General features: G+C 40.5%; 1 protein-coding gene across 1 annotated transcript in view; it reads right to left on the reverse strand.

Moving 5' to 3' along the window:
* nipblb (NIPBL cohesin loading factor b) overlaps positions 1-15242 on the reverse strand; it is a 35775-nt gene extending 20533 nt beyond the window's left edge. Inside the window, exons 1-8 of the mRNA XM_071522334.1 lie at positions 14907-15242; positions 13300-13445; positions 11002-11167; positions 9446-9546; positions 7521-7629; positions 7246-7397; positions 3027-3032; positions 16-161 (exon numbers count right to left, since the gene is read on the reverse strand). Coding sequence (XP_071378435.1) covers positions 16-161; positions 3027-3032; positions 7246-7397; positions 7521-7629; positions 9446-9546; positions 11002-11167; positions 13300-13363 — 744 coding nt within the window. The 5' untranslated portion in view covers positions 13364-13445; positions 14907-15242. The remainder of the gene's footprint in view (positions 1-15; positions 162-3026; positions 3033-7245; positions 7398-7520; positions 7630-9445; positions 9547-11001; positions 11168-13299; positions 13446-14906) is intronic.
* Positions 15243-16008: the final 766 nt, after the last annotated feature.

Below are 16008 nucleotides of genomic sequence, written 5' to 3' on the forward strand. Positions count from 1 at the left end.
GTTTCTCAATATTACCTCATTTCCCAATCTCTGGACCATGTTCATGTAGTCTTCATTGGAGCCTGGTCTCGTATTGTGATTGGATGAGTTGCTTGAGAGTTGTCCAGAGACCTTGTTGTCATGGATATTCCTCACACCTCCAGAAACCAAGGGACTAGCAACTAAAACAGACAGCAAAATAAAATCTCCACTTTATTTGTGCGGTAAAATTGTTCAGGAAAAAATGGAGTTGGTCACTTGGATAAAGTTGGTTGGATAAAGAGAATAGAGAACTGTTCGCTTTACCCTTATGTGTAGTGACCAACTAGAGAGATACTTTATTTAATCCAAAGGGAAATACACATAAAGTGTTTACTGATCAACCACTGATTCAAAGAACTTTTTTTTTTTTTTTAAGATTTTATTTTTGGCATTTTATGCTTTATTCGAGAGATATAGTGAGAGAGAGACAGGAGGTGTGGGAGAAAGAGCGAGGAGAGGACATGCAGCAAAGGACCACGGGTCGGATTCGAACCCAGGTCGCTACGGGAAGGCCTGAGCCAAATGGTACGCGCCCTACTCGGTGAGCCACCAGGGCGCCCCGATTCAAAGAACTTTTAGAATTTTACACTGTATGTAAAGCTGTTGTGATAAGCTTATGTGTTGCACTGGACAGGTTCCCTCTATCTCCCTCTATCGACCTCTCTTCCTCCACCATGAAAAATCATAGGTGAGGGAAGCATCGAGCTATTCACACACAGCAGTGAGACAGATTGAATCCCAATGTCCGCAATCTGGTGCCTTTGTAGACTTGGCTTACTTTTGGCTAAGGAAGTTATAATCAACCACGTCTGCGAGGGCAGAGTCAGAAGTCCTGGGATTCAGGAACAGATATAGAGCAGATCAAAAAGATGGGGAGAATGAGAACACTAAAAATATATAGAGGCAACTATTAATAAGTTATATTACACAATCTACATATAACTTCAATAATCTCTATCACTTTGTGCTGCCACAAATATCTGGTGAGCTAATATTACATGAAAGTCATAACTGGCACAGTGTTGCAGGCAGTCAGGCAAAGTTTGCAAAGAAAGACGACCTGTTGTGGCAGACAGACACAGACCACAGTGCAGGCAGACGGCCACATGTATGGCTCAGCCAATTAAATGCCTTGCAACACAGCTATCCAATCAGATGGCCTCCACTCAGTTTTTAGTTGACAGCTGCAGCAAGCAGTTTTCTATAAGGTAGTTAAATTACTTATTCTGAAGAGCCTTCTGAATGTATCCTACCACAATGTTCACTATGACACACAAATCTGCCGGTGAGACACAAACATTCGAGACCACTGCAGCATGATGTTGTCTGGGAGGCAGTTGAATTATTTGTGATTGTGATGGGCCCTCCGATTGTGAATACAGCCTAGCACTGTGCACTCTATAGGATTAACATTTGTCCGTGAGACAGATATATTTTTTATCACCTTTAGAGGCAGTTGTAGCATTGTACATCTGCCTATGAGATAGATGCACTCCAAATCAGTTTCAGTCAATATCAAGACTGGCAAAATTTAAAACAACAGAATTATGTTATGAAACCAGCTTCATTATCAGCTTACTCCTAGTCACTTAATTGTCTTTAAATGGAAGTAATGTAAAAGTGTTAGTTATGCAAGCTGCTCATAGCTGTTTGCTAGCAAACCATAAAAAGCATAGCCGGCTGAGTTTATCTAAAGTACCATGCTGGCTATGCATAGCTACCAGTGGAATAAAGAAAAGGAAAAGGAAAGATTGCTCCAAAAATAAGTGGGCTGACAATGGTTACAATGTAACTTTTGCTCTGTGAATGAACATGAGTGCCCCTCCTCCCAGTTACATCTTGTATACATGTGGACTAGAGCTGCAACGATTAATCGATTAATCGATTAGTTGTCAACTATTAAATTAATCGCCAACTATTTTGATAATCGATTAATCGGTTTGAGTAATATTTTAAGAAAAATAAGTCAAAATTCTCTGATTCCAGCTTCTTAAATGTGAATATTTTCTGGTTTCTTTACTCCTCTATGACAGTAAACTGAATATCTTTGGGTTGTGGACAAAACAAGACATTTGAGGACGTCATCTTGGGCTTTGGGAAACACTGATTGACATTTTTCACCATTTTCTGACATTTTATAGACCAAACAACTAATCGATTAATCGAGAAAATAATTGACAGATTAATCGACAATGAAAATATTTGTTAGTTGCAGCCCTAATGTGGACTCATGGTGGATGGCTTCTTGCCTTAGTCAGAATACATAAATGATATAGTCATCAAGATGGGAAACGACATAGCAATGACTACAAAGTGTGTGTCTTATTTAACATTCTCCACCTTGAGTCAGGTTGTTGAATAATTGGTTGTGTCTAGTCTGCAATACTGTTCAGCTATATTATTATCCACAGCAAAGGAGAGTTAAATAAGCTCCAGCTCACACAAAGAGAGCAGCTAGGGTGATAATCTGCCCCGTTCACACAAATGTAGATTTAATGCATACATATCTCTTGTGGTTGAAAAAGACTGAAATTAAGTATCCTGGTGGGTTTTTTTTGGAATGTAATTATGGTTCAAAACCTCAGTGCTTCTCAGACCAAATACTCTACACTATCAGCGGTCATCATCATCAAATTAGAACTGCTTGCTTGGGTTGTTTCCCCGTATATCAAGTGCAAATCTCCTCAGACACACTGTTATTTATAGGGCAATTACAGAGTGGAATCCCTTACCTATCCACATCGCATGAATACAGAATAAATATACAAATGTTTCTCGAAATGTTTATGTTGTAATATCAATGTCGACTTTTCCAGTAATATTTTTTGTAGTCCCCAGGAAGACTAGTGGTTACTAAGGCATCAGCTGAAAGGGATCCTAATAAAGAAGAAATAATAAGACACCCATGCACAGAAACAATCTACTGGGGCACTGGGGTCCATGATTTCATGATTTATATATAAATATATACTCTATTTACACACCCCTTTGTTGACAGACAGCACCAGACACTCCCAGCTGGCAGACATGTTCTGCAACCCCAAGCCTGATGCCAGATGTAAGCCAAGGCTTCATTGTCCAGCTGTAAAGGAGTAGAGAGGCTGCTACAGTCAGCCCACCAGATGCTAGGCTGACTGAAAAAGTGAGACACACATCACCCTGACTGAGGCCACTAGTCCTAAGTGGGAAAAGTGATGAGGTTAAAAGACATTGCCCTGGGGTTTAATATATTGCCAGTTTAACATTTTGAAATGTGCATGCCAGGAGGAGTGGCCACAATGGCCCAGCCATCACTAAGGACGCCTAATCCTGTTTCAATACTTTGTAACTGTGAGTGAAAACATAAAGACAGCTATTTGACTAAACCAAATTACAGCTTCATGTTTACCAAGATGGCTCATCTAGCTTGGGCAATTTTCAGCTACAAATAGCTTCTTCTGAAGGTGGGAGAACAAGCCCTGATATCTCCAACTACACTGACTGTGTGCAGACACCACCAGCAATAATGTAAACAAAAGGGACAGCGTAGACGCCTGGCACAAAATCAACAGCAGCAGTGCTCAGTGGCCAACAGCAGGAAACAGTGGTTGTACTGAGCAGCTCTCTGTGTGAATGTGTGATACTGTCTGCATGTGAAGCAAAGCATTTCTGAAGAGCATGCTCAACAAACCTTCATGGGACAAATAAAGGTTAAACAACATACTGGACTGACTTACGGCACAACGATAGAGCTTCAACCAAAACAGAAAGAGAACTGACTTTGAATTGCTCTACTTGTTCATACTGAAACAAATATACAGACAAGTACAGATGCTGTACAGTCTCGCAGCAGGTGTGCAGCATCAACTGTTGCTGTCGTTGAAGTTTCTACAGTCCTGGAATAATCAACCACATCTTTAACCCAATGTATTATCAGGAGGAATAGATCCATTCTACTGTACAGCTACACTCTGGTAGATTAACCGTCTTTCAGCATCACAGTAGCCTGTTAGCTAAAATGTTTTGTTAGCATTGCGGAAACTTAATAAATTCCACATCTGCTAGGCAAAACGTCTTTGTTTGCTTAATCTAGTTGTGATTAGAATATTTGCCAGCAAAAATATTTTTTGTCAGCATAGATAATAGCCATTGAAATTACATAAACACATTGTGATACCAACACTGGGCGAGTAAGCATTATTTAATACAAGGTTAGAGAGTGCCATTTTTTTACACAAAAATACTGCTTTGTAGGGATGGGACGATATATCGAAATTCAGTACATCGCAATACAAACATGAACATACTGTACGTATCACAGAGCAGAAAAATGAATGGTGATATTAGCTATATTTTATTGCTACTACTGCTGTAGTAATCACAATGAGCTGGCTTGCCCATCACAATTTCTCCATCGAAATTATATTATTTGCACTTTATAATGACATTTTTACACTGTTGTTTACATTGTAGCAAGCCAATGCCATTGTTAGAATGATTTATGGCTCAAAAATAAATATAATTCTGCACAGTCATACTTTGTTGTCATTGAACTTTTATTACATAGTATCATGGTTGTATTGAATCGTGAAGCCCATATCGCGTATCGAATTGTATCGTGAGATAAGCATATCATGCCATCCCCACTGCTTTGCCAGCTCAATCTAGTTGTTACTAAATTATTTGGTAAAACATTTTTTGCTACACACAGATTAGCCACCTAACAGTTACCTAACACTGGATGATTATTCAGTTTGCATTATGATAATTTCACATCACGTCTTCTGTCTACATATTTGTCTTCTCTCTGCAGTCTGCAGAGGGGGGCAGACATGTGGGATATGTTCCCTTTGGCCAAATGCAAATCTGTCCCCCTCTCTTTTTTCTCATACATGTCCAATAGCAATGCTCCTTCTAGCGTCAATAAGCAAGCCCTAGCTGCACAGTCATTCACCCACCAACCTAAAACATCCAAACATACTCAACTTCATGTGTTAACACTATTAAGAATTAGTTAAAATGTTCAGAAAGCCAGCAAAAAGGCTGTGGACAGTTGAATATTTCCTCAAATTAGGTGGTGAATTTAAAACACTACCACTAAGGGACTCAAGGGGGCCAAAGTCATCAAGTTTCAAATTCAAATGCTAACAGATGAGATTATCACTATCAAGGTCTTAAGCAAAATCTAACAATCTATATCATAGTTTATGCCCAGGGCACCTGAAATGAGGGAGATCAATAACTTTGATTCACCTGTTGGGTTTGTAATACTACTTTTGTGGCTGGGTTGGCCTTGTTTATGTTTGGACATCATAGATTGGCAGTTTTTTTACTGATTAGCTTTTAGACCCCAGTTGTGATCCCAGTGTGGTTCTCTGCATCACAGCTTGTACCAAGTTAGCATTTTATAAAACGAATAGGTGAAAGCCTGCCTCAATAAAATCATGAGAAGTACGAACAGAACAAAATGAGAAAGTGAAAGTGTCTCATTTTCAGGTATTCTGGAAGCTCAGTAGATCTAAAAGCCAACTTTCTATCGTGGACAAATCTTTGTGATTATTCTGCTTTTTAACTAGTACGTGTCCTTAGCCAAAGTTTTGAAAGAGATGGATTGTTAGTCACCCAGCAATATTTCCTACATACTGTGTTGGCCCACAAGGCTCCTTGCATTAATGCTGACCAGGAGGGCAGAACATGCAGTGCAATGCATGTCTAAATGACGGGGGCAAAGACGCTCATTAACTATCTTTTTTAACCTACATTTATGCAGAGAAGGGTGATTAAGCATGTATGCCTTTTTAGCCCCATGACAGCAGGGGCTCTAAGGATCGCAATGTCAGTCGGTCGCTCTGTTCTCCACTTTTGGTCACGTGGGTGAAAGTGTGCCGCAGGGAGTTAGATTGCAGACTCTCAATCGGGAGACCCGAGTTCAATTTGCAACAGGAACGCTTATAAATGCAATGTTGCACGACTGTTAGACTCTTAATCTTGTTTCAACAACACACCCAGTTCACATTCACACAGTTACAAACTGATGCTTGGGCACTACCAAGCACAAGCACAGTGCTCTACTGTTGGCCACTGAGCAGCTTCATTAGAGCAGCTGGAGGTTAAGTGCCTTGCTCAGGGGCACACTGACCACAGTTACTGAGGGAGGGGAGAGTGTTTCTCACTCCGTTGACTCGCTCAGACTTTCCAGATCAAGGCAGAGCAATTAAAATTGCTCTGACATAAAGTAGATTAATGTGAGAAATTACAATAGCAAGAGAGTGTATTAGAATACGGTGGAAAACCAGTAAGTGTGGCAGCTAGGTGCAAGTGGCAGCTATGTGCAAATCACACTCATCTCACACTCACGTCACATGATAATTTAGCAGAACTGGGATCTTTGTCAGAATAATTGCTAATATAAAGTTAGCATTGTTGCAAGCTATTACACTTTTCGTCAACCCGTGACAATTTTCTGTTCACCTCTCTATATTGTTATTTTCAACAAGAAAGTTTAGAAATTATATTGTGATAAATCTACTGCTGCTACTACTATTTACTTCACTATTCCTAGCATTAAAAAGTTACAAAATTATGTCCTTCTAAATAGCAATATTAAGTTATAAGTGCACTCCAAAACATGCAATCAGAGCTCAATAAGGCACCTGATGATGGTTATTGGCATACACCCACAATTGCATTAAATAATAGAAATATCAATGAAATATAACCAATGCATTTGATATCAGTTTTTTTCATTCTAATAAATGTTTAACTTTGTTTTCTGCAGCCAAGCCAGTGCATTTGTAGTCAGGGGCAAATTTGCTCCAGCTGGAGAATTGTGCAGGAAATTCTGATTTGGGCACAGTTGCATTATTTTTTTTTTTCTTTTTGTTTAAAGTAGTACTCATGTCTACACTCTGATACAGTCCTTCGTTGATATCAGTATGCAAATTTCCCTTGTCACCACGGCTTAAGAAGAATCTTGGCCTAAACATGTAAATATGTGGAAGGTTTTTTCTGCTACCTAGTCAGCCAATGCAAACAAAGACACATGGTTGGCGACAAAACCAAGAGTAGCAGAGGTGAGAAGCTGTTTGAAGCCAGCGACGGGGTATGGACCACAAGGTGAAGATGCAAAAACCTTTCTGTGACCTTCCTCAACATTAACGTTTGCTGATGTCATTCCTGACAGGTATGTGGAGGTTTCATGCATCTGTAAACAGGCAGCTCTTGACACCTTAACTTTGTACTCACCTTGCTGAATCTGTTGGTGTTGAGAATAGCTGGGTGGATGATTGTACTGCATGTAGTTAGCAGGGCTTTGGGGGGCGTAGGGGCTGGGTACGGGGCTGTTCTGCTGGGGCACGAACCGTGTGCCTGACCCAGACTGCGGGGAAGCAAAGCGACTGTAAAAGAGGAAGGTGAGAAGAAGGCATCATTTATGGGTGTGCAGATATATCCAACAGCCCGGCTGTCTTAGTAGAATTATGGATACTTCAACATCTGATAGTATGTTGCCGCTGCCCTACCTCGAGGGGCTGTGTGGGACAGTGGTTTGCTGATAGTTTGATGCTGGACTTCCATGCACGGGATTCTGAGACATCTTGTACTGCTGCATCATTGGCTGCTGCATTATATCTGAGATAAAGAGAAGAGAAACTGATGAAAGAAATACTAACTTAGGAGGAGATGATCATATACATTTCTTTAGCACCAACGCTCAATCACCTCAGTACCAAGAGAAGGGGCTTTCAAGAGATGAGATGATTTCATTTTTTCTGAATCGATTCTGTAAATCCTGATAGATGCTTATAATCCCCACTGTTTTACAGAAGAGCAGTTTTCATTTTTCACTTTTGTGAAGACTCCACTCCTGTAGGAGGCACTCTAGAGATCAAAAGCACAGAGGCTCCACTTGACCAAACCACGTCTGCTTAATAGTAATGGCAAGTGCTATTAAGCCAGTGCCAGCTAATAATCTCAAGGCAGCTGTTTAGGCACCATTTGGATTCAGAAAAAAAAGGTGCAACATGAACGCAATGAAAGTAACATCTGCAAGCTTTGCCATTCAATGTTTCTACTGTGGTAACACAACAAATTTATGCACACAGCTGACTAAACACCACACGGATGTTTTCCAACAGCCTGCGATGAAATCTGACAGAACTGAGCCTGCTTTCTATTGCGTGTATGTAAATTCAACTCACTAGAGCACAAGGAATTGTGCATTTTCCAGGTTATTCCAAGTTATTTCAGTATGCTACAGCAAACAGAAGTCTGCACTGTTTACATTTAATTTACCAAATAAAGAGAAATGGAAATATTTTGGCTTCATTTGTCCCTATTCCATATCAATAATGCATACAATCATGTCACAAAAGATACAGTGTATAGTTGTACAAAGTCACTGCAAATTTCAGTCATATATATTGTAAATAATATTGTTAGAGTGGGAAGTATTGTATTGTATTGTATCATGACTAATACTATCAAAATCATATTATATTGTGCAGTCCTTGACAACACTATAAATACTACAGAAAAATAAAATGATTCACCGCAAAAACAATTTAGAGTTCAGAGAGATGAAGGAGGAGGTTATAGTTGCAGGAGAACGGTGAGTATTTGCCAAGTTTATGACAAGAACAATTTGCACATTGCCTCCTTCAACGTTGAGCACAACTTTGGAGGAGCAGGAGAGCAGTGTCAGACCTACTGTAGACTTGCGAGACATTTCTCTGGGCCAGGAGCACACAGCTACTACTGCCAGCTGAGACAGCACAGATAACGATTCTGTGTTTAAGTGTGTTCATATGCTATGTACTTACATTTGCCTAAAATTGCAGGCTATTGCAGCTGCTCTTACAACAAGAAAGTTTTCCTGAACAAAGGTTAAAAGACAAGTGTCCAACTGATTATGGCAGTTAGTAATATTGTTGTTTCATGACAAATGCAGCCAAGCCACTATTGGTACTGGTACTGGTACTCCTTTTCATTCGAATCCATTAGCTAGAAAACTTCAAAATCCTCAGTCTCCAACAAAAGTCGTCTATGCTAACTAATGTTGCTTCTTGACTCTTGAAACAAAAACAGCCGCCTACACTGTCCACTCAAGCCTAGGCCTAAATTCACAGACTAGGCACTATGAAATCATCATCCAATTTATTGTCACCTCAGAGCCTAACAAACTAGAACTTCTCAGAGTCATACCAAAGAGTAAACAACTAACAAGGACTGATGAAATAAAATGACGACAACTAACAGTGTAGTAAAACTAGACACAAGAAATACATCTGACCCAGGAAATGCTCTGGAGAATAATTAGAGACGGTGAAAAACAACAGCACAGCCAAGAGAAAATGTTGGGGCATGCACTGAGCTCCACTGCAGAGTCAAAGGCAACATCTCCATGTCCCCTCCTTACCACCCCGAACCCTGTGTTGGGTTGGCATACTTTTCTCCCTGAAGATTTTGGGGTTCCTGGACAGCACCGTTTGCAGAAGCACAGGCATGTCGCCCTCTGGGTCATCGTTCCCCAGGTTGTCCTTCAGCTCTCTGGAATGCAAGGAGAAGAGAGACGTCAGGACTATATTTACACACCTCACCCTGGAATGTAGGCAGCCCTTACCATGCATTCAATCAGCTTGCATTTCCATCACTTTACTAAAGTCCAGTCTAAAGTCAGTTTGAGCTAGCTGATGGTAGTGATGTTAGCTAACAGTGTGTTGCAGTAATAGACAAGATAAAAAAAAAACATTAGTCCACGATTGGCCGTCATGAAGCAACACTGCCCATTAGTGCAACTTCAGCCAACTTTTTCTTGTTCACAAAGGAGAAATGATGGTGACAAAGGCAACCATTGTAAAATCAGCCAATGGGTGATGAATTATGTCAAAGTTAAAAAAAAACAAACAAGCATGTAATTCATGATAAGCTGCGATCAGCTTGGTGCTAAATTGACTCACTCAGATTAGATCAGATCAAATTCACAAACTTTCAAGGATTTCAAGGACCCGTGGGGACCTTGTAGTCCTTATTTTTAGAAGCACCAAAGCTACCAGGAAGAAAAGTTAATTAAGAGCCCTGACATCGCTACAGAGCAGAATGGATCTGCTTCATAGATTGGGGTCCTGACAACCAGCAGTGGGGAAAGTTACTTACTAGTTACTTAACCTTGTTACTTTTTTTGTTACTGTTACTTGCCATAAATAGTAACTAGTAATAGTAAGAGTTACTTTACTAAGTTAGTCTTTAATAAAAGTAACACTGAGTACTTTGAAGTTACCCACTTAATAAAATGCCTTTAAAATCTGTCTTCTTCTTATTGTATACAAATCATCACCGAGTTCACAATCTACTGTTATCTGAAGAAATCATTAAGCTCTGAAAGACATGGTAGCTTTCAATTATTTGGTTACCACGGATACAGAATAGCCTTAATTGATCGTGTCTGGTCTTAAAATAAACAGCGCTCACAACACATTGGCAAGTGATTTCAATTTTCCCTGATGCACAGCTTACAGTTAACTTAACAATAATGCTATTGTCTTTTTCTGCGATCGGTTCAAAGTAATGTGAATATTCCCAAGTTCTGAAATTCACTGTTCTGTCCATTCTGAAAGCGAGTAGCAGCCTACAAGCCTCCACCACGCGCCAACCTGCAGCCCGCTGTGTAGTCTGCTTTTAATAACGTCATGCAGCGCAATACTTTCTTTTTTGTTTCTTTTTAATTTGCACCAAATAAAAATAAACCATTTGAAAGGAAAATAAAAGTAATTAAAGTTTGAGAAAGTAACTAATAACTCATTACATAAATTGAAAAATTGAAAATTGATAAGTGTTAAGTTACTCATTAATGGTCATATGGTCTCAACAAGGATACTTCCCACACTTCAAAACTTATTTTGGAGTCAGGACAACTTTATAAACCTAGAAACTATTGGCAAACTTTCTCTCTTAAATTAGTATTGCAACCTGGTGTGAAAGAGTGGGGAGCAGAGTGGTACTTACATGTGCTCGGTTGAGACCTGGTTAAGGCTGTGTGCCAGCTGGGACACCAGGTTCTCATCCCGGCATGCCAACAGGCCGCTGACCTCCTCAGAAATCCTCCCATTGTAGAGCAGACTCTTAGCAGTGGTGGCAGGGAGAGGAGAGGGCAAGGGAAGCTGGTTCAACACTGAAAGGATGATGAAAAGATAGGTTAGAGTGTGTGGAAATGGGTGGAAGCAGGATAGGAGCTAAAGGAGTTTTGGAAAAAGCTCAGGATGTGTTGTGAAATTCTTCAAGTATATACAGGATCAAAATTTGTCCTTACACACAACTAGCCTGTTCTAGTAATGCCAAATGTCAAAGATACCATCAGCAATTTATTTGCCGATGTAAATCTTAGGTATATTAATTTACTTTCTTAAAGAGTTTGACTTGTAAATGGAAAATAAGCTTTTTGCAACTTTGCATACCCATCATAACTCAGAATACAGGTATTTTACTTTGGTGTCTACAACATTCCTAATGTAAATAAACAATTTTACAGCATCAAAATTCCTATAAAACTCATGTTTTGCTGCCAAATGTTGTCTGTTCTTGAGTCAAAAGCTCAGAAAATAAATGTCAGAGTGGAAAAAGGTCTTCAGTAAAATAAATCACTCTGCAAACACAGCCAGTATTAGGGCAACAGTATTTTAACATGGGTATCATTATAATAATCACGGAGTGGGGCTTTAATTTTATGCAGTTGAGTGACGTGTAGCTGCAGGCTTATGATGCCACCGAGAGAGGCGGAAATGCGTAAACCCCTAACCTTAATCAACACATGCTCTTCACTAAACGTTAGCTTTTCTGCCCGGGGCCTAACCCTATCCTTACTCCAAATCCTTGCCAAAACATTTTCTACCCATTACCTCAACCTATACAACCACTGTTTTCCACCTTGCCACGCGCCTGACATCTGGAGGACTGTAATCATGATACTAGTGATGGAGTTAACATCTATGAATGAAAATGACAAACTAAGCCAAATAGTAAGCCAAATAAGTTACCAAACTAACCTGCATGAATCCAATGAACCACATGGACATGTTTAGGCATCTACAGGTGGATTTGATTTAATATGTGTATGCCTTGTACCAGAGACTATAGAATGGCTTTATCAAAAAAGGTAGGCAAGTTAAAATGAATACTAAACGATCTCATAAATACTGTCCATAAAGTAACTAGAAAAATGAACTATACCTGTACTATGTTCTATAACTGCCATATATTTCAAACCGTCACAATCCACAGTAAGACATACAACACTGTGCTACATTTGCAACAAAAACAAAATGGATGTTAATAATATAATAATAACAATTATAACACAATAAGACACATACAACTGTGCTACATTTGCAACAAAGACAAATTTTCACTAATTGCATATTATTATTACATGATTGTATTATATGATTACGTGCTCTAAATATCAAGACTGCAATACTCACAAAGGAAACATTTATCCTAAGTTTTAATACAACAGGAAATAAAGGGAAATTGAAGCTCTATTGAAGCAAGAACTGACTAAGACCTGGACAATGAAGTATTCATATTCAGAACTTGACTAATCAGCCAATGTATTCCCACTTAAAAATGTAATTGAGAAAGTGCCTCAGTTGAGCTATAGATTGTTTGAGATAGAGGCCTTCACAGATCTAAACTATGTTTCTGATCCCTATGAGACCAAACTCAGTCCTAAAACAAAATTGTAAATCTGAAACGCATCCTGACCAAATGGACCCAGGAGCCGCAGACAACAGTTGAAAAAACAAAGAGCTAAATGAGTGATGGAGTCAGCTCTGAGGTTTTACAATAAACAAACGGTTGAAGAATCTAGCGGTTGTAATTGATGTATATCAATAAATTTTCAGGCTTCGGGTTTCCACGTCTTGTTTCTGGTCTGTTAACTGACCACTCAATCAATCACTGAGCTCCTGAAGTGCATGAGCATTTGTGCGGTTTCATGAAGTTATTGCCTGGATTGTTATAACAAGATATTAGTTTCCTCTTTTTTTTTCTTTCATTAAATCTGGTTTGGGGTCCTTAGCCTTCAACTTCCCATCTTCAGAAACATAAGCCTCTTCATCTCTGTCTACCCTTAAATGACCAACGGTGAGCAGCATCACACATGGTTGACTTCTAGTACGACTACGCAGCAGCCAGTTGATATCGGCCTGCTTGCCAGACTAGCATTCCTTAGCCTTGGCAGTTCTTGTTTTGCGTGTTTGTGTATAGGCTTTGTAACAAGCATTGGAGAGATTGTGTTGTACTCACAGTCTGTCAGGCTAGCAATTCCAGCAAGAGTAGTAATGGGAACATGAGGCATATCCCCATTCATGCTGAAGATGGGGTCAGGGGTCGTGTCTATGCACAGGTTGCTCAGTGTCACTGATTCGTCTGTTCCTCACATCTCCCACACGCTGCAATGACAAAAAAGAAGTTCATCAGCAAAGTGACAACAAATGAAGACAAGTTACTCACTATCATACACTCCTGGAAGAGGTTTAGTGAAAACAAGGTGTTTGATTGGATGCAATTACAGGTACCAGTAAAAAAGTCTGTTTGTTGACAACATTAAGATTAAAGAAACAATGCAGTGTTTTGTTCATAGTGTTTTGTGTGCTGTAGTTATGAGAGAGAGAGAACCAATTCATGAGTGAGCATTATGCTTGGTTTGCTGCTAATATGACTGTGCCTCTGACGTAGACAGTTTATATCGGCCTGCTAGCAAGGCTAACATACCTTAGCCTGGGCACTTCTTGATTTATGAGTTATTGATTTATAAAACCTTCCAGTTATGGTGTCAACATCTGCAGGTACACAGAGGCTAGCTATTTCTCCCTGGTATTTTCTCCCAGGGTTCTTCCTGGTTTATACCATAAATAACGAAGAGCCTGTGCATCTTCAATTGTAGCTGGGATATTTCACCCTGCCTAAGTCGTGCATGCAAGCCAGTTTTAGAAACGTGTAGAAAATAAACAATTCAGTCAGACGAAGCAAGCATTTTATCGTGTATTGCAGTTGAATGTGGACAGTGTCACATCTATCGGCTACAATAAAAAGTTACAACGATTAGCCTACGACTTGGGTGGGGGAGGCATTTCTATGCGATGTTTGTACGTACGCTAGCTTATCTAGTTAGAAATATTCAATTCCACAGCTGAAACCTGCCAGCCACCTGGCCACCTAAGGACAAGTCAGAAACCATATCTCATTTCTTCTTTCTTTTGTTACAACTGAAGTAAGGTTGCAGGAGCTGTCTGTCTAAATCCATAACATAACAGAGAAATTAGCCTATCCAGCTACCAACAAATTGTGACCCGCGTGTTAATTACTGAATGATTATTAGTTGGCGTTGCTAGACGGTTGCTAAGAAGACATGTAGTATCTCGCGCATCAGTGAAGTGACCAAATTAACTAGTAGGGTTAGCTGACTAGCAACCGCTGGACATTGTTGCTATGCTAACTGGCTAGGCATATCTGAAAGTTGTTTAGCTAACGTTAAACGGGCATGCATCGACGCCAGTTTGCTGTGGGTCGCCCACATTGAACAGCTCCTTTGTCGCGTCTCTGGTCCAGCTGGTTGTATCCCTACAGGTCGTGTGTGGATCCAGATTTCCACCTCATAGTTTCAATGGCCTACATCGGCGTATTTCCAGCCGACAAAGTGGACCTCGGACTTGCCTAAGGAAGCGTAACCCCGACCCAACGCCGGGGAAGCAGATACAATGCAAGAACCATCAGAATATCCCCTGGCCGCAACGTTTCTCGGTGGGCCAGCCCAAATGCATTTGACAAAACCAGTAGGCGAAACACTTCATGAGGTAAACAGTTGCTTGATAAAGAGGCTGTTGAATCTATCTTATGTGGTCCTTTTTTACCTCAGGATACGATGAGAAAGAGAAGTGGTTCTGAGGGGTGCTGGAGCCGAGTCTCTAGCTCCCTCTCCGTCCTCTAGTTCAAACAGCTCCTCCGAGTAATAATATAACAACAATAATCCGGGTCGGGAGGGTTGATTTTTCTTCCTTCTCACGGCGAACATATGTGCTGGGAGGGGGAAAACATCCCCGCAAACCGGCCTTTGAACCGATTTCTCCCCAACAACGGAGGGCTAACGTTATGCGTGTGAATTCCAGTTGGTTTCGAAAAAACAATCAAACGAGGAAAAAACAGAAAGGCTACTGACGCGGTGAGAAAAAAGGGTTTCACAGACTACTCCCCCCTCTCGCCCCGTCTCTCTCTCTCTCCCCCTCTCTCTCTCGCAGAACAAAATGCCGACCGGAAGAACTGCTGCAAGAAATAACTCCCTCCACCGGTGCGGCGCCAAACCAACTAACGTTAACGCCGACCCAGTTTACTTCCGCTCCTTGCCATGCAGTGGTTCCCAAAACGGGGTCCTGGGACCACCGGGGGTTCCTAACGGGCTGCAAGGGGGATCTCTGGCAAACGAACGAGGTTTGGTGTAATCCCACTATTCCCTTGATATGAAACGTTTGGGACCCTTGATGTAGAGTTTACTGCGTCTTCACTGGTGATCTTATTGTTGGACTATCCACTGAGAGGCAATAGGGCACAACTTTTTCCAAAGCTGCATCTACACATCTCTCCACCCTCTCTCTCTCTCTCTCTCTCTCTCTCTCTCTCTCTCTCTCTCACACACACACACACACACACACACACACACACACACACACACACACACACACATACATTATTATTACTAGGGTTAAATAGGGCGTGCACATACATTTATTAAAAACATTCACTTATACATAGGATCTAATGTAAGTATCCCCTGTGCTATTTTAGGAGGCAGCACTGAAAACAGAAGCTTGAGAGGGACAAATAAAGACTGACACAATTTCATAAATAGGTCTTGGTCTCCCTCTTGTGGAGGAAAAGTTATTGCTCCCCCTGCCTTTTTGAATTGATTCTTGTCTGAGTGTCTCCATGTCCAGTTGCCCTTTTCAGACTTTGACAACA

The sequence above is a fragment of the Centroberyx affinis genome, unplaced genomic scaffold (assembly GCF_046629955.1).
Source record: "Centroberyx affinis isolate AG114_WGS23_722 - 3 ecotype Tasmania unplaced genomic scaffold, CSIRO-AGI_Caff_v1 ptg000977l_1, whole genome shotgun sequence".
In the NCBI taxonomy this organism is placed as follows: domain Eukaryota; kingdom Metazoa; phylum Chordata; class Actinopteri; order Beryciformes; family Berycidae; genus Centroberyx; species Centroberyx affinis.